Source organism: Mauremys mutica, chromosome 25 (assembly GCF_020497125.1).
Source record: "Mauremys mutica isolate MM-2020 ecotype Southern chromosome 25, ASM2049712v1, whole genome shotgun sequence".
Lineage (NCBI taxonomy): Eukaryota > Metazoa > Chordata > Testudines > Geoemydidae > Mauremys > Mauremys mutica.
In genome coordinates, this window is record NC_059096.1 from 7,782,275 (window position 1) to 7,809,828 (window position 27,554).

The window sequence follows — 27,554 nt, forward strand, 5'->3', positions numbered from 1 at the left end:
TACTTAAAGTGTCTTCGTGGCACAGCTCAAGTCTAAGTAAGTGGCAGTAATGCAGAACGTTTTAGCTGCAGCATTTCATGGGAGGGTTTGTGTAGCAGCCCCAGTGGTGCACCAGAACCCCTATGTGCTAGGTGCTGTACAAAGACGGAACAAAAAGACAGACCCTGGAGCTTACAATCCAAGTATCAGCCAGGAGATAACGGATGGACACAGACAGGCAAGGGAGCACAAGGAAACAACGAGACAAGATGGTCTTGGACGGGTACACTTAGTCCTGCCTCAGCATGGGGGGACGACCCTTCCAGCACTACCTTTCTAGGATTCTAACAGCAGGAACTGTTCTGGCTGTTTCTGTGTCCTGCACCTTTAAATCTTGGTCGATTTCTTGCAGCAGGTTCCATGTGCCCAAGCAGTGAAAGGCAGCGGAAATCTTTTTTTAAACTGGCTCGAGGTTTAGAGATGCAGGCCCAGATTCAGTTCTGCAGTGGCAAAAAGGAGGCAGCATAGAACCATAGCTGGCCAGCTGAGAATTCCCCAGCTGAGGGGAAGCTCTCCCCTGGTAGAAAGCAGTACCAACTCCCCACACAGAGGTCTCTAGTCCCATAAATCGCCACCTGAAGGCCCCTTTACACGGCTAGAGTGCCTCAAGGAGAATCCGGCCCCAAGAATTTGGGAAGAGCTATAAACCCTCCTGCTTCAGGGCGTAAGTCATCCTGATGGGGTCAGGAGGAAACATTCCTTGGGGTCGGTTATCCCATAACTGCCTCCTGCAGGGGCTCTCACAGCTCCCTAGAAAGCTGCTGGCATTGGATTGGATGGTCCCCCGGGCTGGATTTTCCATGGCAATGCCTATTTTCCGAGGTGCTAGACTCTAGCGATGTTATTTAGCAGGCCAACACTCGGCAGTGTTCGAACATCAGGTGTGGGGGAAGAGATCCACGCGTACCGCCTCGAAGGCCAAATTCTCCGCTGCATCAATTGATGCAGTCCGTGACGCTGTTCACACCAGAAGCACATTTGGCCCAGCGGGGGCACGATTATAAGGCTGTGGGGTACTTGGAGATGCAAACTGTAAGCCAGTGGTTTGTCCCTGAGTTTTGTCCCTTCGTTTCCCAAGTGGGTTTCTCTATCCCCCTAATTGCCATGTGTGGTAAACCACAGCAAGCCCCGAGCCGCACAAAGGGATCCATGAACACATTTTTCGCCTTTCTCGGCAGCATGGGGTGCAGGTGGCTTGCCAGGATCACCGAGGTCTAGCTCAATCAACTCCCTGCACTTGGGGGCACCTTGGTCCCTCCTATTTTCCGCCTGTGGCGCACCATAGTTTCATTTCCCGTGAGCTGTGATACTTTGGTGTAGTTTGGGTTGCTGCGTTTAGCGTGTGGGTGCTGGGTGGTCAGATGAGAAGATCTGATGTCTCTTCGGGCTTCAAACTCTATGACTCTATGACCGGCCTGTCTCCTGGGCTCTGGGCCCCGCGACGTAGCCCCAGACAGAGGATGAGGAGCCAGAGGCGTGTGAGGTGAAGTTTCTGTGCGCAGGCTGCAAATCCGATGCTGGCAGATGGTTCTCAAATGTTTCAGAGATGCGCTGGGGAAAATATCAACCACTTGGCCCTATTCCAGTGTCAATACTACACACCACATTCTCCATTCACTGCGAAATCCCCAAGTAGCTTTTCTTTCTGCCTGCTTTGTCAGGCCAGAGAACCCCGACTTGAAAATACGTTCTGCAATGTTCTTAGAGGCTAGGGGCCCAAATCCCATTGACTGTCAAGAGGTGTCTAACTCCCTTAGGCTCTTTTGGAAACCCTAGCTATTTATAGCAAAGTCAGTCTCTCTGGTGTATTTCCTGGCTTGGAGTCTACAGTGGGAAACTGTCCACAACTCACTATGATAACGACACCAAATCTGCCAGCCCTCTGGGTCATGGGCCATAGGTGTCCATTGTAGTAAAATGGTGCAGAAAGGGTTAAAATCCTCAGAAGCTATAAGGTTATCGCCTCCTGTGGCTTGCAAGACACAGAGTGTAGCAACTTCCCACAAGCCCTGTCTTCAAATTCCACGCAGAGGCTAAACCTTCCTATCCGGCCTCATGTCCCCAGGCCAACGTACAAACACAGATCTGTCCCCGCTGAAGTCAATGGAAATCATCCAGCTGATTTCCATGGGAGCAGGATCAGACCCATTCTCTGCAAAGGGCAGAGGGGTGTGGTCTGAAGAAATGTGGGAGGAGTCCCTGCAATGTGGGAGGAGCCAGGAGGTGACAGCTGACCGGCTGCAGCTACCCCATTGATGGGCTGGGCCATAAGTGCAGGATGGAAGGAGGTCTCCGTGGTGATGCAGCATTTGCTAGGATCGTCTTCACCCTGGCAGCTGGGTGCACCAGGGATGAAATAAGGCGGCTTACCCCATCCTGCCCTGGCTCTGGGATCAGGTCTTTCTTTAGAAGTTCAAAAGCCTCAGCTCCCGTTCACTTCAGCGCCCCTGAAAATCAGGCCCCAGGGTGTGGGGTGCCCCAAAATCGAGGCACCTCAAATAATAACAACTGTGGCCACTTATGAGAATCTGGGCCCTGACCTTTCTCTGCCTCAGTTTCCCTGCGCCCAAATGGGGAAAATGTTACTCATTTTGCATGGTGTTTTGAGACCGATGGTGGAGCAGTGTGGGGGTAACGGCCAAGCATTTTCATGTATCCTCCTGGGGCTGCAGGAGGGAGCCCAAGCATATATGGGCTTGTCTAGGGAAACTGGCACCGGTTTGGTTACACTGCTGGCGTTGGCCAGTCTAATCCATAATGCAGACGCACAAATCCCGGGCATGCACGGGTCCTGCTTACTCGATAAATCACGTTAGCGCAAGCCCAGCCTCAGGCTGGCAGCACGACCTCATTCGACTCTGCCTTGTGGTGCAAAACAGATCTAATGCACGACAAGGACTGGACCAATCTGCCTGCACTTTGCACTGGCGTTACACACTGCGCCGGGTGCAGGATGATGGAAAAGCAGGCCCGGGGGTTTTGCATTACTTTGGTGCAGACGCAAATTCCCCAGTGCACTCCCACAGAGAGGGGGGTCCATCCTGTGGAGTGTGACTAATGCAGCTCCAGGGAGCGCAAGAAATGCATCGCTGCATTTTTTGGAAGCGACGCCTGCGAAGGGTTAAGCTCAAGGAACAAGGAAGGAGAGAAGCAGATGACAGGCCTGTTTGTGTGAGCAGCGCTGAGCCTGCATTATGTATTTACCTTGGTGTGTGCGTGTGTGCAGGGGAGGGGGCTGCTTTCGAAAACCCAGCGGAGGGATGAATCACGAGCCTGAGTTTCAGGTGAGTCATTCATTAACCGTTCCCAAGGACTAGCGGAATCCGGCGTCAGTCCCCTCAAGACGAGTGGAATAATCTAACCCCACGCAATGCAGATAGTGCTGAGAAACTGACAGGAAGAAAATAAAGGCCCAGGAAAAATGAAATCCTTCCAAGCACAACACCCACCCTGCCGCCTCCACATACACACACACACACACACACACACACTGCCATCTCTACACATACACACACACACACACCCTGCTGCCTCCACATACATACACACCATACCCTGCCGCCTGCACACACACACACACACACACACTGCCACCTCTACACATACACACACACACACACCCTGCTGCCTCCACATACATACACACCATACCCTGCCGCCTGCGCACACACACACACACACACACACTGCCATCTCTACACATACACACACACACACACCCTGCTGCCTCCACATACATACACACCATACCCTGCCGCCTGCACACACACACACACACACACTGCCACCTCTACACATACACACACACAAACCCTGCCGCCTCCACATCCACATCCACACACACACCCTGCCGCCTGCACACACACACACACACACACTGCCACCTCTACACATACACACACACAAACCCTGCCGCCTCCACACACACACCACACCCTGCCGCCTGCACACACACACACACACTGCTGCCTTTACACACACACACACACACACATACACACTGCCGCCTCCACACATACACACACACACATCCCGCACACCCTGCTGCCTGCACACACACACACACACACTGCCGCCTACACACACACACACACACTCTGCCACCCACCCACACTCTGCCTCTCCTCTCCCCCCCCCCCCCCCACAACTGGATAAGCATCCGTGTTAGTCATCAGATCCCAGCCTCCCCACCTGTGCAGATGTAAAGCTTGTCCGCTGGGCCCCTGTGTTTTCTGTCCACCACTGCACCTATGAGTCAGGAAAGCGAGGGAGGAGAGAGAGGAGTGGAGTCTGCGGCCGTGTGCGCTGGGCAAAGGGAGGTGGCGCATTTCATCCAGCGATGCGGGGGGGGCTGGCAGGAAACTTATGGGCAATAGGGAGCCGGGAGAAGCTGGGCCGGGAGTTCCCAGGCCTCTGTTATAACTAGAAGGTTTGGGGAAATATTGACCAACTCTGCTCTTGACCAGGGCTGTCTCACCAGTTTCCTAAGGTGACCAGATGTCCCGATTTTATAGGGACAGTCCCGATTTTGGGGTCTTTTTCTTATATAGGCGCCTATTACCCCCCACCCCCTTTCCCGATTTTTCACACTTGCTGTCTGGCCACCCTAGGCCTTCCACTCCAAGTCCCAGGAGCGCTGCTCCGACCAGCCTGCACTATCGTAAACACGGACCTTTAAACAACAAAACCCTACCAAAACAGAACCCTCCACTGCCCACACAATTCTCCCCTGGGGAAGAGGAGGGAGAGAGAATAACAGATGTTCAACATGTTGCTTTAATGCCCGACTGGCCAGTGGGATACTGCATTGATGAGGGCGGGATGAGAACCTATAGAGAATAGAATTGGAGTAAAATATTGGACCCCAAGGAGTGGGGGTTTGGCGCGCCTGGTGTGTCCATTACTGGGGGAGATCGGGGTACACGGCCTATTCAAAAACCTTGTGTTAAAAGTAGGGCTGTCAACTGATGAAAAAAAAGAATCACAGTTAACCGCGAGATTAACAAAAATAGTTGCGATCAATTGCTGTTTTAATCGCACTGCTAAACAATAATAGAATACCGATTGAAATGTATTATACATATTTGTGGGTGTTTTTCTACATTGTCAAACGTGTTGATTTCAGTTACAGCACAGACTACGAAGTGCACCGTGCTCACTTTCTATCATTATTTTTATTACAGATATTTGCACCGCAAACAAGATAAACAAAAGAAATCGTGGTTTTCAAGTCACCTCATCCAAGTACCGGAGTGCAATCTCTTTATCGTGAAAGTGTGACTTACAAATGTAGAATTGTTATATTTTTAGGGCTGCCAATTAATCGCAGTGAACGCAAGCGATGAATGCAAAACAAATGAATGCATTGTTTTGAAAACAAGCATACCTCTGGTTTGACCCTCTTCACTTACTGTACTTCGTTGCATGGCGGACATTGGCACAGTTCTGTTGTGTTCTCGTGATCTGGTGATTAAATATCAGAAAAAGTTAATGCAGCAAAGCTGCAAAAGTTCAGGGCTTTTGAATGGGAAGTTTATTTTTAAAAAAAACGTCCGTATGGTTCCCTGGATAAAAAGATGGTTATCTGTAACTATTGCAAGGCTGAGTTCCAATTCCATCAACGTACTTCAAGTCTGCAGTAGCACCCACATGCTAAACATGCTTTCATCTCCAGTTCTTGCACTACTGACAGCAAATGAATCCTGCCGGCCATGACAGAGTACGCTTCCAGAGTTCCGGGATCGCTACAAGCCCATGGATCAAACAAAGTCCAGCAGGTTACCCAATGCTATTACAAAGCGGATAGCTATGGATTGCAGACCACGCAACACTGTAAACGGCAGAATGTTATTCAAATTGCATCTTCCAGTCCGTCAGACACCTTGCCCTCCCGAGGAACCATTGCATCGCAAATATGAGACCTACATCACAATGAGAAGCCTACCATGTTGGAGCTTCTGAAAAAGCCACAAGCTGTTGCTTTGACTGGCGATCACCGGCCATCCTTGAGCAATCACAGTTATCTTGGAGTCACGGCACACCTGATGGATGCTATCTGGACCCCGCGGTCTTTGCTGTAACAGTAACGCATACTGAAGAGAGACATTATGCTGAAATGTGTCCAGAGCATTTTGTGGATGTTGCAAAAGAATGGGATAGTCAGGAATACTGAATGGACTGTAGGTTTTGAGTGAAGTTACATGAAAAAAAAATCCACATTTGTAAAGCGCACTTTCACGATAGAGATTGCACTCCGGGACTTGTATGAGGTGAATTGAAAAACACGATTTCTTTTGTTTATCTTTTTTACAGCGCCAGTACTTGGCATCAAAAATAATAATATGAAGCAAGCACCGCGTACTCTATATTCTGTGTGGCAACTGAAATCAATATATTTGAAAAGGTAGAAAAACATCCAAAAATATTGATAATACATTTCAATTGGGATTCTATTATTGCTCAACGGTGGGATTAAAACTGCAATTATTTTTTTTTAAGCTGGTCAATTGGTTTTGCGTTAATCGCTTGTGCTAAGTGCGATTAATTGGCAGCCCTTGTTAAAAGAAAAATCTACAGAACAAGGAGATTTGTGGCTGTATTATTGAGAAGCAAATTTAGGGACAGATTCCAGTCCCCCCCCCCCCATTCATCTTGGGCAGCTCCTCACTCCATGAGCGGTGTCACTTCAGTGCGACTGTTTGTGGGATAAGATGCTGCGCAATACGATCAAGGCATCCGAGTTTCCCCCTTGGGATGAGCGTAAGAAGTCCTCCTGCCTGAGCTGAGACCAGGGAGGGAAACCACAACCGTCAGTGCTAGTGCCAGAATTTTCAAGGGCTCAACGCCCATAATCAGACCCCAGTTGTGGCTGCTAAGCAGTGAATCTAGGTCTGAGCAAGCGTGGGTCTCTCCTAGTTGAGCTAAAGGAGTGTCTCCAGTAGCTGGAATAGTAGTAGGTTGTTATTCTCTGTGTAGACCAACCACCATGGTGCTAGAAAAGCCAGCATGTTACAATTGCACTTTGGAAGGATGGAAAGCAGGATTCTCATTGGATTCCAGTGGGGAAAGGGATTCTGTCTCTCTTACTTATCTGGCTCCAATACCGCAGTATCTGAGCACCTCACAATCTTAAACGGGTTTATCCTCGCGCTCCCCCTGCAAGCTAGGGCACTGCTGTTATCTGCATTTTGCAGGTGGGGAACTGAGGCACGGATTACGTTTACACTGCAAAAATCCCCAAGACCCAGCAGCAGCAAATCTCAGAGCCCGGCTCAACTGACATGGGCTTGCAGTGTAGTCAGGTGGGGGGGGGGGGCATGGGTCTGAGGGCCCGGGCTCCAGCCAGAGCGGGAATGTCTGCACTGCGATTTTTACCCCCGAGCGGGAGCCCAAGTCACTTGAGCCGAGCTCTGAGACTCGCTGCCGCTGGTTTGTTGGGTTGGGGGTTGGTTTTTTTTTGCAGTGTAGACATAATTCAGAGGGGCTAAGTGACTTGCCCAAGGTCACACACACAGATTGGGGCAGTATTGGGAGTTGAAGCCAAGTCAAACTAGTACTCTAACCATTGGACAATACTGCCTCTCCATGTAAATTTTTGTAGGTTGAGTGCAAGGGATATACCAGAAGGCTGGGATTTTCAAAGACTCCCAGGGGAGTTAGATGCTCGAATCAGATTAAAAGTCAATGGCAGAACAACACCCAACTCCCATAGACTCCGTAGAAAATCCAAGGTTTTTATGCCATCCCTGAATGCTGGCCCGCAGGCTGCAGACCTGAATGACACCGGGAATGAAGATATCAAGTAACTCCGCTTACTCCAATTCCTCTACTTCATATTTCTGCTCCGCATAGCCAGGAAATCAGCTTAGTAGAAAGTGGCCTGAAATATTAGTCACCTCTTTGAGAATGGAGAATTTATGACACCGAATAATGTAAGAAACAGGAAGGCGCTTCAGAATTTCCCTTTCGACTTATATTTCCGAGTGACGTTGCCTTGCCACAGAAAGAAGTCAGTAAAAGACAAAGGGCTGAGGGAAGAAGTGACTTGGTGGGGATTGGATTCCTGGCCTCGCCGCGGGAAGGGATTACAGGTAGAATGCCCAGGCGCTTACGTCGACGGAATGGAATAAGCTGTCAGGATCGGCGAGGCGAAGAAATGCTCCAGCGGCCAAATGGAAGGAGAATGACCTCAGAGTGCACGATCCGGCGCCAGCTGAAGTCACTGGGAGTTTTCCTACGGACGGCAAGGCAGCCCCCAGGGCCTGCTCCCGTTCCCGTCACGGTCAATGGGAATCTTTCTGTTGACTTCAATGGAATCCTTGGACCAGGTCCCAGAAGCTGTGTTGCTGCCTCAGCTCCTTGGAAAGTCCAGGCCCCCGTTCGGCACTGGCCTGCAGCGCCTCTATGCCAGCGCTGCCCCCTCTGCCTAGCAGAAAGTCAGCTTGGCACAGAGCCCGGGGCAGGGGGCATTCTGGGCTGGGCCGGGGAGGGTGGAAGAGGGGCTAGCCATGACCCCGGGGGGTTCTGCACCCCACAGAGCCCCTCAAGGGGAAGCAGAGGTGTGAGTGAGAGCTGCACTGGGCACCGCAGCCCCAGCTAAGGGAGGCACCATCTGCTTCCCCTGCGTCGTCGTTGCACTAGGGCCAGCAAGGAGGCGAATCTTCAGTCTGGATGGTTATAAACAGTCCTGTATGTTCCCCGGCAGGCCACGGGCCAGGCAGTTACCACCAGGTTAACCGTGCAGAGGAAATCGCCCTGGGGAAGGCAGCCTAGGACATCTACAGCCACACCCCCAGGCGGTGTAAATCAGCATCGCTCCATGGGAGACCATGGGCCAGATCCCCAGCCGGTGTAAATCAGCATCGCCGCATGGGAGACAATGGGCCAGATCCCCAGCGGGTGTAAATCAGCATCGCTCCATGGGCGACAATGGGCCAGATCCCCAGCTGGTGTAAATCAGCATCGCTCCATGGGTGACAATGGGCCAGATCCCCAGCTGGTGTAAATCAGCATCGCTCCATGGGAGACAATGGGCCCGCCCCCCAGCCGGTGCAAATCAGCATAGGATTGAAGTCAACAGAACTACCCAGATTGACACCAGTGGAGGAGCTGGGCCGTTCTTTTTCCAAACCATGTCAAGACCTTTCTTCCGGGAGGCGAAGGAAGCTCCTCCATCCCCACGGAGAGAGAGGGGGCTGGACCAACGGGCCATTGATATGGAAACGGGACTCCCGATTTCGAGGAGGGCGAAGCACTCGAGGGCCAAGCGTGGCTGGAGAATCATCCTCCCGTTGTATGTTTGCATCTGAGGCCGGCGAGGGCTCAGCTCCCACAACTGGGGCCAGCTTCTCAAATGAGCTCAACCACAGACGACTTGTGGGTCAACCCCCAACGTCCGCCCCAGGGGTGGCTGGGCCCTTGTGAAACGGTAAGCACTGACTCGGAGCCCAACGGGGAGCTGCGCTCTTCAGACCCCCTCGCCCCCAACGCGCCGCAGCAGGGCAAGATGCTACGGCCTGGGTTACAAGTCGCTGCTTCGTCCCTGAATTCCCGCAGGCTAGATTCCCTCCCAAAAGGGGCTCTGCAGGGCCACCGCCCCCTCTTCTTCCACACTGACTCTGGGAGTGGAGCCAGACCCCCCAGTGGACGGGGAGTGGGGAGCCACACCCAGCTGTGGCAAGCGCCCCCTGCCACGTCCTGCCGAGAGGTGCAATGAAGAACTCTTCTTCCATCCATTCCCTCTTGCAGGGCGGAGCTCTGGGAGGAAAGGTCTGTTCCTTCCCAGGGGGGGCTCCCGGATAAGGCAGCCCCTTCCTCGAGCCTGAACCTAATAGTGCAATTGCAATCCAGACTTAGGCATCGGTGCTGCTTTTTCGTATTCAAGCTCCCTTAGTAAAACACAGACCAGCGGGGTGTTATGAGAAAAAAAAATGGCGCACGTTGAATGGGCCCTGGCTGTGGGCTGAATGGGCGTATTGTTTGCTCCAATTTTATATGCTACACGAACACGACGTCAATAAAAAGCTAAAGGGAGGGCGGGGGGAGGAAGGAAAGTGCAAAGTATTCCTGAATTCCCTTTGATATTTAACTCCGCGTGGCAGGCTGCAGTTGGCGGGAGCAGTTGCTGCCTTTTAAAGATCTGTGACTAACCTGGTTTGCGAATGTCTTTTCTTTAGCAAACAGCAAAAGGAATGAGTCTCCTCCAAGCCCGGCTGGCTGCTTGCGACAGCTTATTTACCAACGTCAGCCCGATCGGCGGTTCGCCACGTTTTCTGACACGTCGTCAGCCTCACCAGCCCAGCCCCGGCCCTGCTGCCTCCCCATTCATTAAGGTCCATGCAAAAGACCACAGATATCAATTAGCTCCCAATGGCGCCTATTGCGCCAGCTTTGGGAAGGCAAAATGATGCCTTCAGCCATCTCCCCTCAACTCTGCTAACTTCAGTGGGCTGGAATGGGTGTCAGGCCCCTGGTCCCCGCTTAACCGGTAGATTGAGATAGGTGCGTCACGCAAGGCTCCGGAAAATGTTACGCCCTGAGCACTGCAGTTAGGGTGATCTAACCCCTATGCACAGGCAGCTAGGTCGACGGAAGAACGGATTAACTCATAGGGATGGAAAAACCCCTTCCGGCGATGTAGGCAGCATCTACACTATGGCGCTGCAGCTGTGCCACTACAGTGTCGGCGTACCCATAGATAGAACTCGGACCAATGCACGTTATTTTAATGCTCTGTCAATTCTTAGATGCTTGTCTTAATGGCAATGAAAGAGATGCCAAGCAGGGGGTTTGGAATTCATAAGGCCTGGGATGCAATTTACAAAAGCATCTGAAAGACTCAGAAATAACTTAGTGCCAGATTTTCAGAGGTATTTAGGCACCTAAAGATGCAGAGAAACACACAGTGGCATCTTCAAAAGCAGGTTGGGGCCACAATCCCATTGAAACCAAAGGGAATTAGGCACCTAACTTGCTTAAGCAGCAAAGAATCCTGTGGCACCTTATAGACTAACAGACGTTTTGTAGCATGACCTTTCGTGGGTGAATACCCACTTCTTCGGATGCAAGACGTGGGTATTCACCCACGAAAGCTCATGCTACAAAACGTCTGTTAGTCTATAAGGTGCCACAGGATTCTTTGCTGCTTTTACAGAACCAGACTAACACGGCTACCCCTCTGATACTTAACTTGCTTAGGCACTTGTGAACATCCCACTAGGCACTTATCTGCATTTTTAGGCCTCTAAATACCTTTGAAAATACGTCCTCTAGGAACTTAGGTCCAGATCCTCAAAGGCACCTAAATACCCTCTAGGATTTGGGCCGTAGGAGCTGAAGTCACTTTTTAAAATGGGGTGTAGGCTCCTAATGCACGTAGGCATTTTTGAAAATTTTACCCCCGCACACAGATAAGTTGCATCCGTTTAAATACTGATTTAGTCAAACAGGTGCAACCCCTTACAACGGGTTTATAACTTATACTGGAACATCTTGTACTGGTTTAGCTTATCAGCAAACCTGGTTTGTTATCGAATGAATCTACCCTGATGTAACCCCTCTTAAGCTGATTTCAGAGAGGCCACACAAGCAGGTCTCACCAATTTAATTCAATCGATTTAGGTGCTACTACAATATAAATAATGATACATCATAATACCACCCAGCTCTTATAAAGCATTTTTCATTTTAGATTCGAAGTCCTTTACAAAGGAGGGCCAGATTAAATAATGTCGGGGCCCTAATCACAATGGAAATGTGCCCCCTCCCCTCCTTAAACTTGACTTAGAAGATGTCCTAGGCACCGCTAACTCCCAGAACAGAGGTTCTCAACCGGGTAGGGGGAGGGTGCATCCAGCCTTCTGATGATTTGGTGGCCCTGGTAGAAGCGGGAGGGCCAAGCACCAGGTTGCAGCACCACTCACTCAAGTTTGGCCCAGCCATCCTGCCGTCACGATGGAGGGCGGGCAGCCAGGCCAAATTTGAGCAAGTAGCATTGCATAGGGTTGCAGCACCACCCAGTTTTGGGGGTGTTTCCCCCTCCAGGTGATCAGGGGTCTACATGCAAGAACCCATTGATTAATCCAGGCCTGTCAGTATCATTATCCCCATTGTACAGATGGAGAAAACTGAGGCCCAGACAGGGAAGTGACTTGCTCTAGAGCACCCAAAAGGCCAGTGGCAGAACCAGCGATTGAATCCCAATCTCCTGAGCCCAGGCGCCTATTCACTAGACCACGGTGCCTCTCCAACGGGAAGGGGGATCCCCCCAAAAGGTGAAGTCCCCAAAAGACCTTGCCACTAAACGGCAAAACCACAATTTGTCTTTTGAACTCCCTGAATAAAGCGTGGAACTAAACGGCACCTTCTTAGCAGCAGATATGTCCATTTTCCTGCTGCAATGAGCTACAGTTTACAACTTGCTACTCCCATGGGGGACTTCCCCCACCAACCAACCTGTCCCCCTTGGTCTTGAATGAGCGGCAGTCCCCCTCTAGTGGCTGGTCTGGCTCATTGGAGCCTAGACGGCTGCTATTTCTGTACAACTATTTATAGACTCCCCGCTTCCCTACTCAGCATGTGCCAGCCAGTCACAGCTGGAAAGCAAAGCTTCAGTGCAGCACCGAGGAACGACGCATCCCTCCCCCCTGTACGGCCTAGCAAGAAAAGAACAAGGCAGATCTAACTCAAAGCAAGAATGAAAACTAAACATCCAACCACACGAGGATTCCAGGCCCCGCCGTCAACATGGGATGAAACCTCCCTCTCAGCTGCTGGACAAAAGTGGAGTTTTCCGTTCTGGAGCGCTGGACGGTCCCAAGGAAAATTCCACAGACTCCTTGCCCGGTTTCTAACAGCCTGGGGAGTGGAGGTTCCACTCGCTGACAGAGACCCGGGCTCTGGAGTGGGGTTTGCACTTTTTCAGCCCCCACCAACCAGGCCAGATTTTCCGGCGTGCTCAGCTCCCATTGAGGCACTAAAAGAAGTGGCCGGACGCCAGGCTCTTTTGTAAGGCTGGAGGCCAGTAGTGTCACAAAGTCCACCAGATGCAGGTGGATTTTAGAGCACTTGGAAAGCTGGTCTCAGCCATAACCATAGCAGACCTACCGCCCCCACTATAATTATGAAGGCAGCAGCTGCTGGGCTGCACTGTAGAACTTAGCAAACCAGAGGGCAGCTTGTGAACAGGACAGAAGGACAGAGGGATGAGTAGACGGGCAGGTGGATGACTAGGTGGATGGACGGACACACACATGCAAGGACAGGCCGGGGGATGCAGAGACGCACATAGACAAGCCGGGGCGATAGACAGCTGCACATAGGCATGGAGAGGGCAGGGGTAGGACAGGCAGACATACGCAGGTGGATGGCCAGATGCACATCTGCATGGAGGGGGTGGATGGCCAGACAGACTGATGGGTGGATGGGCAGATGGGCATAGGTGCTGGAACTGGGGGGGGGCTGCCGCACCCCCTGGCTTAAAGTGGGTTCCATCATATTCAGGGTTTACAGTTTGGTTCAATGGCTCTCACTGTACAAACAGTTCCGGCACCCCGGATGGACAGACTGATGGACGGATGGGTGGCCAGATAGATGGGTGGCCAGACCGACTGGTGGGTGGGTGGGTAGACAGATGGACAGACGGGAGGACAAATGGACTGGTGGGGGGTGAACAGATGGATGGATGGGTGGATAGACAGCTGGACAGTCGGACTGATGAGTGGATGGGCGGACAGATGGGTGGATAGACAGACGGGGGAGGTGGATAGATGGGGGGATAGGCAGACAGACAGGTGGATAAATGGACTGGTAGTGGTCCTGGGGGATGAACAGATGGATGGACAGGTGGATAGATGGCCGGACAGACGGACCGGTGGGGGGGTGGGCAGACAGATGGGGGTGGACAGGTGGGGGATGGGGGGCAGACGGACAGGTGGGGGGATGGGCAGACGGAGGGGGGGTGGACAGGTGGGGGATGGGAAGCAGACGGACCGGTGGGGGGATGGGCAGACGGATGGGGGGTGGACAGGTGGATAGATGGCCGGACAGACGGACCGGAGGGGGGGTGGGCAGATAGATGGGGGTGGACAGTAGGGGGATGGGGGACAGAGGGACAGGTGGGGGGATGGGCAGACGGAGGGGGGGTGGACAGGTGGGGGATGGGAGGCAGACGGACTGGTGGGGGGGTGGGCAGACGGAGGGGGGGGGACAGGGGGGGGTTGGGGGGCAGACGGACCGGGGGGGGGGTGGGCAGACGGATGGGGGTGGACAGGTGGGGGATGGGGGGCAGACGGACCGGTGGGGGGCTGGGCAGACGGAGGGGGGGTGGACAGGTGTGGGTTGGGGGGCAGACGGACGGGTGGAGGGCTGGGCAGACGGAGGGGGGGGGTGGACAGGTGGGGGTTGGGGGGCAGACGGACCGGTGGGGGGCTGGGCAGACGGAGGGGGGGCGGACAGGTGGGGGTTGGGGGGCAGACGGACCGGTGGGGGGCTGGGCAGACGGAGGGGGGGCGGACAGGTGGGGGATGGGGGCAGACGGACGGGTGGGGGGCTGGGCGGAGCGGGGGGACCGGACAGGCCGGCGGACGGAGCGGACGATGGGGGCGGGGCGGGGCGGCCGCTCTCCCCGCCCCAGCGGTCGGAGGCCGCGGGTCCGGCTCCCGGAACCTCCCCTTTAAGGCGGCGGAACGACTCGCGCCCGCCCGGCAGACAGGCCGCCCGGCCCCGCCCTTTAAAGGGGAGGTGCCCCCAGGCCTGGGGTCCCCGGACCGGACCCGCCCGCCGCCTCGCTGCGCCCGGGTCCCTCCGCGCCGGGGGCTCTGCGCTGCTGCCATGGTAACGCCCCTCCCCCGGGCCACGGGGGTGCCAGGGCGGCCAAGCCCCCTCCCCCCCCGCCATGGGAGCGCCCGGGGGAGGCATCCACCGGGAGCTGGTTACCCCCGCCCCCCCCCAGGGAAGGGACGGGGGGGGTTGGAGGGAGCTGGTTACCCCCGCCCCCCCCAGGGGAAGGGACGGGGGGGGTTGGAGGGAGCTGGTTACCCCCGCCCCCCCCCAGGGGAAGGCACGGGGGGCGGGTTGGGGGGAGCTGGTTACCCCCGCCCCCCCCAGGGGAAGGGACGGGGGGGTTGGAGGGAGCTGGTTATCCTCGCCCCCGCAGGGGAAAGCACGGGGGGCGGGTTGGGGGGAGCTGGTTATCCTCGCCCCCCCCAGGGGAAGGGACGGGGGGAGTTGGAGGGAGCTGGTTATCCTCGCCCCCCCCAGGGGAAGGGACAGGGGGGGTTGGGGGGAGCTGGTTACCCTCGCCCCCCCCAGGGGAAGGGACGGGGGGGGTTGGGGGGAGCTGGTTATCCTCGCCCCCCCCCCCAGGGGAAGGGACGGGGGGGGTTGGGGGGAGCTGGTTATCCTCGCCCCCCCAGGGGAAGGGACGGGGGGGGTTGGAGGGAGCTGGTTACCCCCGCCCCCCGGGAAGGCCCTGCTTTTTCTCAGGGAGTCTTGCAAGCCAGGTCTGAGTGGCACTGGCAGGGCTGCAATACATCCGCATCTTGCATGGTGCAGAACTGTGCCTGACAGGCCCTGTTAGTCTTTCCTTTGCCTGAAAATCCGCTTCCGCCGTGGGCTGGGAAGAGACAAACCCCTGCCTTGCAAAAAATATCTACACATGTCTCTGGCCTGCCCAGGGCCGGCTCTAGACCCCAGCGCGGCAAGCACGCGCGTGGAGCGGCCCTTTCCCGGGGGGGCGGCAGGCTGGGCCGGCGGACCTGCCGCAGTCATGCCTGTGGGAGGTCCACCGGAGCCCCAGGACGACCGGACCTGCCCCAGGCATGACTGCGGACGGTTCGCTGGTCCCACGGCTCGGCTGGACCTCCCGCAGGCATGCCTGCGGCAGCTCAAGCGGAGCCGCCGGACCTGCGAACCGTCCGCAGCTGCGGGAGGTCCAGCCGAGCCGCGCGACCAGCGGACCCTCCGCAGTCATGCCCGCGGGAGGTCCGCTGCTCCCGCGGCTCCGGGGCGCCTCCCGCGTATGACTGCTTGGGGCGGCCAAAAACGTAGAGCCGCCCCTGGGCCTGCCACAGGCCCCTTTGGGCTTAAACCCCAAAGTGAAAGTACCGGCAGAGCAAAGAAACCTGGCGATTCGGGTGCTGCATAAAAAATGGGCAGAGAGGCCGCCTGGGCAGAATGTACTTGCAAACTCAGTGGTCTCTTTTCCTCTCCTCCCAGGCTTGCAGGCTGCAGAAGCTGTTTGCTGTGGAAGGGGAGCTTGAAGACGAGGTGAGGAAATGCTTGTGAACTGTGGTGGGCCAGGAGAGAACTGGCAGGCGAGGGCGGAGCAGGATTCTGGCTTCGCTGGTGAAGCAGGCTGCTAATGGGTCGGTGGGTGAGGACCTGGCCCAGGGAATCTTGCCTCCTAGTTCAGTTCAGTCCCTATTTACGCCACCCCTATAATTAAGTCGGGGGACTCACTTGCAAGGCGTAGTGTAGGTGGGACCTGTCTCCCCGGCCGTGTAGATTCTGTGATTTACCCTTGATCGGCAAATCACTAAAAGAAACCTCTCCGGTTGCCAATGACACAAACAGTTATCAAAGGACATGCTGACAAACTGTCTCTCCCAGCTCTCAAACGGTGTCAAGTCCTTCTATATAGCGAGAGAGAACAGGCTTGCAAACTGCCATTGTCTCTACGCTGTGTCAGGCTTACGCCGGTCCTTGTGTCCAGCTGTGCTGTACGGGCCTGGTCCAGGGCTGACCAGAGCAAGTCTTCTTAGGACCGTTGTAGCTGTACTGGGCTCTGAAGTTAAAGGGGCAGGTTAGTTGAGGTTTCTGGAGCATCCCATGTAAAGACCGTTTGAGCTTTGTGGGGCCTTGTCTGCTTTTGCAGGATTTCCTGTCGGCTGTGGAGGATGCGGAGAACCAGTTCTCAGATTTGGTCCCTGTGAGTTCAAGATGCTCGAGGCCCTTTTCTGCTGGGCCCAGAGACCCAGGCACGCCCCTGGCACCAGCTCAGGAGTCCCCGCTACCTGCGCTCCCCAGTACCAGCATGCTGTCCCCAGTCTTTGGGCTGCAGAACCTTCCCAAAGTGAGAGTTGGGGCTGATTGCCCCTCCAGCAAAACCCCTGGCCTCAGGCCTCTGACGGATCGGACTGTGGAGCCTCCAGCTGTGGGCTTCAAATCTGTAAAGAACCAGGTGGCCCCCACGTTGGCAGTACCGGCCCTGCGCACTTCAAACCGCACACCAAGCTGCAGCTCGGCAGCAGGGTTTAAGTTTGTGAGCCGACGGCCTCCCCTTCCGGAAGCTCCCCGTGATGATGAATTTGAAAACGACCTGTTCCTGGCAGCCTGCATGCAGGCGGATGCAGCCTGCGTGCAGCCAGGTCCTGGGCCTGCCGCGGCTGAGGAGATGTCCCTCCTGCACACCCGAGGGGGCAAGGGTAGCCCTGGAGGGACAGCTTTCAAAAAGCTTCGGGTGGGAGCTCCAATGGTAACTCCTAGTCCTGGTGGCTCAGTCTCTCTGCAGCATGAGGGGACTCGGGCCATCTCGATGGGGGAAGACAGACTGCAGGATCGGTCCCCGTTCCCGCAGGCCGACCCTGCTCTGAAACTGAAGCTGAGGCCGAGCACAGCACGTTCTTGCTCCTCTCAGTCTAGCCTAGTCGCTCGGGCTACCTCCCTGGGGAATGCAGTCCCACAAGGCAGCACTGCTGCAGGCACGTCTTGTGGCACCATCTCCGCTCCCACGTGCCACGCCTGGAGGCCTTTTCAGGCATCTCGGGGTCAGCCTGGAACCGAAGCAAGCAGCCCTTCGGTGGCTCCAGGAAAGGCTCCAAGCCTCATCTCCCCAGGGAGTGGCAATCCAAGGCCACCAACGCCACAGATGCCCAGTCAGGGCTGTTCCACACCCAGAGGGCCCAGCAGCAGTTGGCAGCCACCTGTTAGGCTCCCCGCAGGACCACGGTGCTTGATGACTTGTGTGGAGTCACCGACTTCCACCCCAAGAGCTCCCTACTCAGCTTCTGCTGCTGCTGGGAACCTGCAGTCTCCGGTGGTCACCAATCACCTTGTGCAGCTGGTCACGGCAGCCAACAAGACTCCCAAGGCTTCTGGCTGGACCCGGTCACGGGTGAAATCTCGCCGCTTCCCAGGACCTGCAGGGATTCTGCCTCATCAGGTAGGACACATTGCAGAGGAGGTGGCTGAGATCGCCATGGGAAACAGCAACTCAAACAGGGACACCAAGGGATTGAACTAATCAGTGCGTTGCCTTTCAGGTGTGATCCGCACACTGCACCCACTCTCCACTGGTGCCAGAGCAAGCAAGGCATGAATGTTGCTTTCCTAGATTTTTCTTGTGCGTGTGGGGTCATGGGGAGCATTACCTACATCCTCCCATCTTCATGGTGATCAGAGAGGCAGCTACATAGCCATGTAGGCCCGGATCCTGAGACATATTTAGGTACTTAACGTCCCTCAATTTCAGTAGGCGTTAGCTACCTAAATACCTTTGAGGATCTGGGTGGTAGTATCTAGCTATAACAATTCATGCCCTAGGAATCCCCAACATTCAGAATATTTCAGGGGCATTTGATACCTCTGGACAACACTGGGTATAGGAACACTGCTTTGGGGGCCACTATCTTACTGTGATTAATCAGGGGTCAGCATAAAGGGGGTTATACTGCAGTAAATATGACCTGTGAGTAGATCAATAGGGGTGAAAAGGGGAGATTGCTGTGCGATTTTATAGCAAATTGCATATTACCTCTGGGATCACTGAAGTGTAGAGCTGTTTTGCTTGTATTTGATACCTGAGCCACGGCTGAGCGGGAGCCCTCATAGGGTCAAGCCTGTGTCACTTTCACTTTCCAGAGCTGGTGCATTAGCACGAGACTGTGACATCTGGGTTACAGCCACTGCAGGAGGGAGGCTGTTTGGGTCTGCACCCAGAGCTGTGCTTGTTTGGGATTGGACACTTGGCTGTCATCAGAAAAGTGGATGTGTGTTTTAAAAAAAAAAAAAAATGGCACCACCTTATTCAGCAGAACTGTCCCCATTGTGTGTGCTGGAGCTGCTTTCTCAATGGGCGGAGGAGGGAAGCTTTTTTTACTTCTAGGAAGACAGGCTCACTGCCTCTCCCTTGACCCCAGTCCAGCCTTGACTGTCACTCTTTAACTAAGATTTGTAGCAGAACCTCTTTGTTCTGAAGGATTGCCTTTGCGACCCCAGCTCAAAGATGCTATGAGAGATGTAAAAGGTGCAATTGCCTCTGAGAGGGTCCTGAACACATCCCTAATCCAGCTGAGAAGCTGTAGTTGTAACAGATGCTTCTCTCTCTCTCTCTCGCTCTTCCCTAAGCATGGTGGGAAAAATCTGGAGGAAATCCTGATTTCCACTCCTCAGACTCCAGCCCATGGAGCACTGGCAAAGCTACGGACAGAGGTAATACTTTTTCCCTATTCCCCCCCCACTCCATACACCTCTAGCAGAAACAGCATCAAAATTGGGCACAGCACCCCCAAAATGTGTCGCTGTTCCATGCTGGCTGCACCCAACAGCAGCATGAGGCATGGTACCAAAAGCTGCTTCTGATCAGGGTCTCATTTGCCGCTGAGATGTTGGTTGAAATACACCTTAGCAAAGCCAGAGAGACCCAAAAGCTTCAGAACAGTCCATGGATCTGGGCAGCAAATAGTCCGCAGGTACTGGTCCCTCGGCATTGTGGCTTTAGTTATCTGCGCTCCTCAGCTGCCGGCTGCTGCAGTCAGATCATCTTCTTCTGGGAACTTCTCAGAGCAGATATGCTCATCTTCCCTGTGACCAAGGCATTTTGCGGCAGCTGGAGGCTAATGGACCACTTGTTTTCTCCTTGAGGAAGAGCATTGTCCATCCACCCCAGGCCTCTTCCCAGAGTGGTAGACAGACCTGAAATGTCAGATGAAATTGCTTAGACCTGGATTAGAACTTTTCTCACAGTTCAGGGGTGGAGTTGGAGCAGGGATCTCTGGCCTGCACCATCTCTGTTAAACAGCATAGAAGTTTAATTGGAAAATGCAGACGAGTGGGTCATCTCGCCTGTCCCCTGGCAGGGTGCAACATAGGATTCATTGTTCCCATAGGAAGTGTCCTGTGCTTTGTCCCGTTCGGACCCCCGCCAGCAACTGTGTCGATTGTGGAATCATCTCCTCAGGGCGTAGTCCTGGCTGGCGTCTAGGCTCAATTGCAATGACTGTAAATAAAACCACGAGCCCTGTGGGGCTTATTGGAGCATTTGAGCCATGTTGGGCCAGCAAACTTGGTTTGCTGCTAATGTCTTACTCGGTATGTCTACACTACAGAGACTACAGCACCTTAGTTACACCCCATAACTATGCTAGCGCAGATGCAGCCTTACACTGACGGAAGAGGTTTCTCCATCAGTGCAGGAATGCCACCTCCCTGGACGATGGGCACTAGCTCGACGAAAGCACCCTTTGTCAATATAGCTGCATTTGTGCCAGGATTAGGTTCAGCATACCTGGATTTTTCACACCTTTGACTAACTTAGGTATGTCAACCTAACTTAAGTGTAGACCAGACCTCAGATACAGATAGGGTTGGCAGAATTTGATCTCTCTCTTTAAATAATTGTGACTGATAATAGCAATGTTTATTTTAAGCATTTTTTAGATTTTTATCTATTTAAATTTTCAAAGTTGTGGGAAATTCTGGGGAGGTGATTCATAGTCATTTAATGAGACTAGACATTGAGATTAAAAAAGTTAGTGTTACAAGCTGTTAACACACATTGTATCTTTTGACATGAGATGTTGAGAAAGTAAATATCCTTCCATCAACAAATCAGATCTGTTTTTACTGTTAGTGCATTTGTAACCCGCCTGATTCAAAAGGCTAAATCACAGGATTCGGAGTAGTTCTCAGGCAGCATTTTTCTCTCTTTGCCGGTCTCTATATTTTGATTATTGATGGAAATATTTATTTGTTGGCGTGTGTGTTCAGTGAAATCGACATTTATCAATAAATCTAATCCTTCCAAGCCTAGACCTGGGATCCTGACCCAAATCAAAAGGTAGGGTTATCCTATAGCGCTCATGAGTAGCACTGATTCAGTGTGAGGGTCAGCTCTCATTCCCGTAATGCTCTACTTAGAGCAAAGGCTGTCTCTGCATAGCCGAAGAGATGCTAGTACAAGATAAACTTTACGTTGATTCTGAACATAGTGACCATATCCACCCTGTGACTCCAGGAAGTGCCGAGTTCCCAGCAGCCAATAGAAGAGGACTTTGGAAAAGGCCCCTGGCTTGCCATGAAATCCGAGCTGCGGTTGGATGAGAGAGACCCCTCCTGTTTCCTCAGGACATACAGCGTGGCCATGGTGCTGAGGAAGGTAAGGAGGGGCCTGTGCTGGGTGTGAAGGCTACTTCCTGGAAAGACGAATTCCACTCCTCTGTGTTGCCTCTGCACTAGCATCTCCCCCGGGGTTTTGTCCAGGCTCTGATAGTTTTGGCTTCCCCAGCTGTGCAGTGCAGATCCAACAAGATAGAACGGGGTCCAGCATCTGCTGCCTTCATGGTGCCCCCCTGCGACAGTCTCCTCTGCGTAGGGCTGATGTGCCCGATATAACTTGTCTGAAGCAGCAGTTAGCTGGCAGTTTCCAGTTGTCACCAGGACACTAGTAACTGCTGGTGCTGTTTTGTGAAACAGCTAGTGCAGCGGGAGTTGAGAAGCCTGCTGGCCCACACGCCTTGGCCACGGGAGCTCAGAACTAATCTGGCTTCAGTTCAGCAGTGATTCACTTAAAAGCATGTTCAGTAGCCCTCTTTTTACAACCATGGTAGTGTCCCTGCTGCTGCTCCAGGGAGCTAGGTCCTGTCATCTGCAGAGTATGGAATCCCAAGACCAAATACTATCCCATTGCCCCAGGACTGTTCCCACTAAGATGCGGTGACCCATGGGAATTATCATCTCCCTGCACAAACCAGTGTCTTCAAAATGGTTATTAAAGGCTCATGCACGAAATAATTTATTATATGGACAGCCACACACGGCACTTATCTTCAGAGCAGTTTACAAACAGTAGTCAAGTCTCAGACATACGCTGGCATGGTGCCTAATACACCCAGGTGTCTGCTATAACCAGGTAATTATACTTGATTGACCACATTCAAATAGGCACAGGTGCTGCTATCTAGTGAATGATCATCCAGAACTCAGCACCTGCGGGTAGGTGAGTCTCATCCCAGCATTTCACTTGGCTAACCACAAGTGCCTGTGACAGGATTGCTGAGCTTCCCTCTGACTTTGACCAAGTTCATTGCTAATGCTTTGATTGAAATAAGCAATTGGATCTTGTATATCCAGCAGGAGCACTTGTACCTGGGCCCTTTATTCAGCTTCTTCCTTCAGAATTTTTGGCCCATTTGTTTACAATGCAACGAGAAATGTCTACAGACAATGACTGAATTATTCAGTGCTACCTGCTGTACAGCTGTCGGGGTTAAGAGGTGGAAGTTGTGTGGGAGGAGAGGGGCTGGTGAAAATAATTTAGCCCCAGATCAGATTAATCCGAGGATCAAAGTAGCCCATGATTGAAATGAGCAGAAGTTTCTTTATTATTCAAATAGACACCTGCTAGCCACGTTGCAAATACCCTGGCTTATAAAAAGCCACATGCACCAGATGGTGGTAACATTACGTTCCCATTCATTTGTACACATACACTCTAGGGGAGGTATAGCATGGCACATAGAAGTTGAAGGCTGCTGATCAACTTCGATCCGGGGTGTCCACGCTTCTCAGCCTGAGGGCCACCTGTGTCCTTTGCAGCCCTGTCCCCTTTTGGAATCAGTACCTCTGTGGCAGATTCTCTGCCCTGTTCTGCTCCCTTTGTGCTACTCAGGCTGAGGAGCAGCAGAAAAGGGACAGACGTGCCTCAGACAGGGCCGGTGCAACCATTTAGGTGACCTAGGCGGTTGCCTAGGACACTAGGATCTGGGGGGCGCCATTTTCTTCGGCAGCGACTGCGGCAGCCAGATCTTCGGCCGCCGACAGCATTTAGGTGGAGGGAGCTGGGGCAGGGGAGCGCAGGGAGGGCCATCTGCAGCAAGTAAAGGGGGGGCGGCATGCAAGGGAACTCCCCTCCCCAGCTCACCCCTGCCCCGCCTCCTCCCCGAGCATGCGGTGGCTGCTTCACTTCTCCCGCCTCCCAGGCTTGCGGCACCAATCAGCTTAGGCGGGAGAAGTGAAGCAGCCACGGCGTGCTCGGGGTGCTGGTGTGCGGAGCAGGGGTGAGCTGGGGGGGGTGCCTCCGGGGGGAGGGTGGGGAGCTGTCGCAAGGGGGGCGCCTCAGGGCCGGGGAGGGCGCAAGGTGGAAGTTTTGCCTAGGGCGCGAAACATCCTTGCACCGGCTCTGGCCTCAGAGCTCTCCTGGCTGACATCAGAGCTGTGGCGCGGTGTCCTCCCTTTAGCGATGAGTGTGGTTCAGACACTTCTGTTTTAAGCTCACCGAGGGGGCGGGCTCTTGGAACTGGGCTGCATGATCAAATACCAGCGATGTTCTTAGCACTGTTGCCCTGGAGGGCCCCAGGGTAGATGCCATGATCCTAGCCCACCTCTTTGGCAGAACACATAGCATGAGAGTGCAGCATCGTACCGGGAGCCCCGAATTCCCCGTGTCCTCGGAGATTTATTGTAGTAATTGGTGTAAGTGGCACCTGCAGGCGCCAGGGGGGACTAGGGTTCCATTGTGCTGGTGCTGACAATGCAAATGGTGAGAGAGCCCCCGCCGCGAAGGGCTTCCTGTGGTATAGCAGTGGGATTTGGGTACAGAGAAGGGAAGCGACTTGCCCAAGACCACGTAGGGGGTCTGTGGCAGAGGCTGGAATTGGACCCTGATCTCCCGAATTCCCAGTTCAGGACTTTCAGCGCAAGGTGACCCTTCCTGTGCTTTGGTGAGTTGCCATAGGCAATGGTTCTCTGTCTGTCCTCTGTGCAGGCAGCGCTGAAGCAGCTCCCGAAGAACAAGGTCCCCAGCATGGCGGTGATGATCAAGTCACTGACGCGCACCAACGTTGACGCTGGTGCCGTGTTCAAGGATCCTACCGGTAAGGACAGAGGTTAACCCTTTGGGCTGAGGGTCACTGGGGCAGGTGAGCAGGGCTTTTGACCAGCAAAGGAACTATAACCAACAGCTAATAGCTGGCTGTCCTCCTCCTACAAAGATCTAGTTTTCCATCTGAAAATATATGTAGTGCCTGCCTGCTGGCTTTCCCCATGGTCCTCGGGGTCCCCCTGCTCTTCTGAACCACACTAGTGAGGTACATCCCGTTCACCTGATCAATGGCCTGTCGGCTCTGTAGCCTGCCTCTAGCAGTGGCCTGTGTGATGCAGAACACCCACAGCTAGGATTGTGTAGTTCTGTATGTAGGTGGCTTTGCTTCCTTTCCAACTCCTGCAGCAATCAGCTGCTGCCCCTCAAGCATGAGACTTGCCACTCCTCTACCGTCTGACTCTGGCCTCCTGTTAGCTGTGAACTCTCACAGGCCTCCCCACGCTGGTGATCCGCTAGGGCCCAGCTCCCAGGGGCCAGTGCAGGATTGATCTTGGTGGAGTGTCCTCCAGTGGGCTCCTCCTTTGTCAGAGCCAGGAAGCTGGGATGGAAATGGCAAGGTGAGGTGTGTTGAAGTAACACTCCAGCTTACCCCCTTGTCCTGATTCCCCCCCGTGGCTGGTCAGCACTCCCTCTTGGCTACGTCCTCGCAGGTGGATTTGCCATGCGTAATGGCACAAAGCACCGTGGCAGCTGCGTGGGTCTGGCTGCACCTGCCCCACATTGCTGATGGGTTCTCTCCCTCCTGTCTGCAGGAGAGATGCAGGGGACAGTGCACCGCCTGCTGCTGGAGGAGAGACAGAGCGACCTGAAGGCCGGTTCAGTGCTTCTCTTAAAGCAGGTACCTGAGGCAAAGGAGATTAGGGCCAGGGTTATGTACTGAAGGACTCAGGTGGGTAGCTTTTGTTCCTGGAGGTAGATTCCCTATGGCAACAGGGATGTTTTTAGGGCTCCAGTTCTGGTGGGGGGTGGATTTAATAAGGGGCACGCAGATTCATCTGCCACTAGGTCATTGATTTGCATCCAGCTCCAGATGTCTCTTCCTGCTCCATTCTCCGAGATGAATGGGATAAGGAGGGAGACCTTCCATCCTCAATTAAAATCCTTCTGTAGGCAGTGACCTGTTGGCACAGATTGCGCCGCCCTACCGCCTCCTGGGGGAGGGGGGGGGCTGGCTGTCCTCAAAGGCCAGTGACTGAATGGGCCATAGAGACTGAACTCACCTGGCTGCCCCAAGAGGGATTAATCTATCCCCCGCTGCCCAGCTTTGGGTCTGGGCCATCGGTCTCCAGCACTGCCAATCATCTGTCACAGAGGCTGGTGAAGAGGGACGTCTGCGAAGCACTACAGAGGTGCTGATTCTTCTTCCAATGGCATCTCCCCATTCCCTCTTGCGGGGAGCACTGCTGGGAATAGGCAGAGGCCAGAGAACTCTGGGTCCAGGTGAGCAGCCTTTCCCTCTGATTGCAGGTGGGGGTGTTCTCCCCGTCCCACCGCAATCACTACCTCAACGTGACTCCCAACAACCTGGTGAAGATTTACGTGCCAGAGTCCAGCACCGGGAGCCCCCTGCAGCCATCACAGGAGCATGGGGAGATGGGAGACAGGACGGTGCCAGTGTCCTTAGAGGTACGGTGCAGAGCAGAGCAGAGAGCTGTGCTGGTGGCAGGTGGGGGCGTCTCCTGTGCTCTGTGAGGTATTTCCGAAGGCTGACCTGGCCAGATCTGGAGGCACTTGGGAGCGCTGTGCTAAGAAGGTGAGCATGGCTAGGGGGCTGAAGGAGGGGCTCTGATGGACTCAGGAGGAACCGATCTCCAGTCCTTGCAGGGGGGTATTTTGAAGGAACCTGGGGGACTAAGGAGGTTCCATAGGGGGAGTATGTACTGCCATGGGAGACATCAGGAAAGGAGGGTCTGGTGCTGAATGCAAACAAAGGGAAAGCCCAGAGCATCTCACTTGGGTCTGGCTTTTTGTAGGTCCAAAGCCCAGCTGAATTCCAGCAGAACTCACCAGAAAATGTCTCCGGGGGTGCTCCCAACCCCAGGAGCACATGGAGCTCCAGGAGGGATGGAAACAGCAGCTGGCGTACGGAACTATCCTGCCATGGAGACAGCACATCGGGGTCCAATAGACCTTCCCAAGAGGAACCCCTGGGGGCTGAAGCCTGTGACATGGGTAAGGCAGATTCTGCTGCAGATGTTATGGGCCAGATTCCCCAAAGAGCTCCACTTGTTGGGCGCATGGTGGAAGCTGAGCTCTCCTGAAAATGTGGTTCCAGTGGTGGGTGCCAGGCACTCGAGAATCTGGCCCACCCACCGACTAGGCCAGATGCCTTCCACGGGTGCCATCGCACGAGGGCCGTGGCTGCCATCTATAGGAAATCCTGGAAGAAAATTGAAGACGTGATGGCTCTTTCCCTTAACGTCCTCTCTTATTTTTCCCAAGTGTGTTTAATCCTTTCATAGAAGTGGGCTCATCCACTTGGAGGTGTAACTCCTGGGGTGAACGGGTTAATCCCCCAGTGACAGCGTCTGGATGCCCCTGGGGATGAAATGGGGAATTTTAAGTAGTGGGGGAAGAAATGGACTTGAGCCCCTGTTCTTCTCCTGTCTGTGCAGACGACCTGGATGGGCTCCTAGGACAGCTGCCGGAGGACTTCTTTGCTGCTTCTGCCATGGAGAGCAGCCGGTGACCCCCTCTGGAGCTACAACGAGCCGAAGACCCCCCAGCCAGCACGGAGCCGGATGGTCACTCAGCCAGGGGCAGCACCCGGGCTGAATCCTGGCAGAGCAAGGACTCTGAACAGCAAGGTGACTTGTGTGCCTTAAGTATCCTATATACGTTTATGAATGGTAAGTTTGTTGTGTGTCTGGGAGCTGTGACGACAGGACCGTGCTGACGGATAGTCTGGGACTCCCGTACAGAACAGGGGCGACGCTGGCAGCCCTGACTTGAAATGATTCCTGCCTTGCTCCCTCTGAGCCCTTCCAGCAGCACCCTGGCAGTCTTTGCTTGGTGCCTTTGACTGATCACAACCCGCGAGTGACACGGCTTTCCCTGCCTGTATCTGATTCCTGCATTAAATGGGTGTTCGGTACCTTTCACGTGTAACACTCTTTCTTTTTTCCTCCCCTTTGATTTTATGCAAAGCCAGCCTGGCTCCTAGCCAGGAGAACATAGAATGCCAGGGTTGGAAGGGACCTCAGGAGGTCATCTAGTCCAACCCCCTGCTCAAAGCGGGACTAATCCCCAGACAGATTTTTGCCCCAGATCCCTAAATGGCCCCCTGAAGGATTGAACTCACAACCCTGGGTTTAGCAGGCCAGTGCTCAAACCACTGAGCTATCCCTCTCCCACATGGTGCTGTGTGGGGAGCACTGGAGGCTTCTGTTAGCTGGAGCATGTCTCCTTTAAAGCATTA

The 27,554-nt window shown here is 54.1% G+C and overlaps 1 protein-coding gene across 1 annotated transcript; it reads left to right on the forward strand.

Annotated features, from left to right (window-relative positions):
- Window positions 1-14,755: 14,755 nt before the first annotated feature.
- On the forward strand, window positions 14,756-27,209 carry HROB (homologous recombination factor with OB-fold). Its single transcript, XM_044999536.1, has 10 exons — window positions 14,756-14,871; window positions 16,255-16,305; window positions 16,913-18,199; window positions 19,384-19,467; window positions 21,272-21,412; window positions 24,020-24,128; window positions 24,889-24,974; window positions 25,604-25,762; window positions 26,110-26,308; window positions 26,752-27,209. Exons 1-10 carry the CDS (start codon window positions 14,869-14,871, stop codon window positions 26,823-26,825), a joined length of 2,193 nt encoding a protein of 730 aa, XP_044855471.1. The 5' UTR covers window positions 14,756-14,868; the 3' UTR covers window positions 26,826-27,209.
- Window positions 27,210-27,554: the final 345 nt, after the last annotated feature.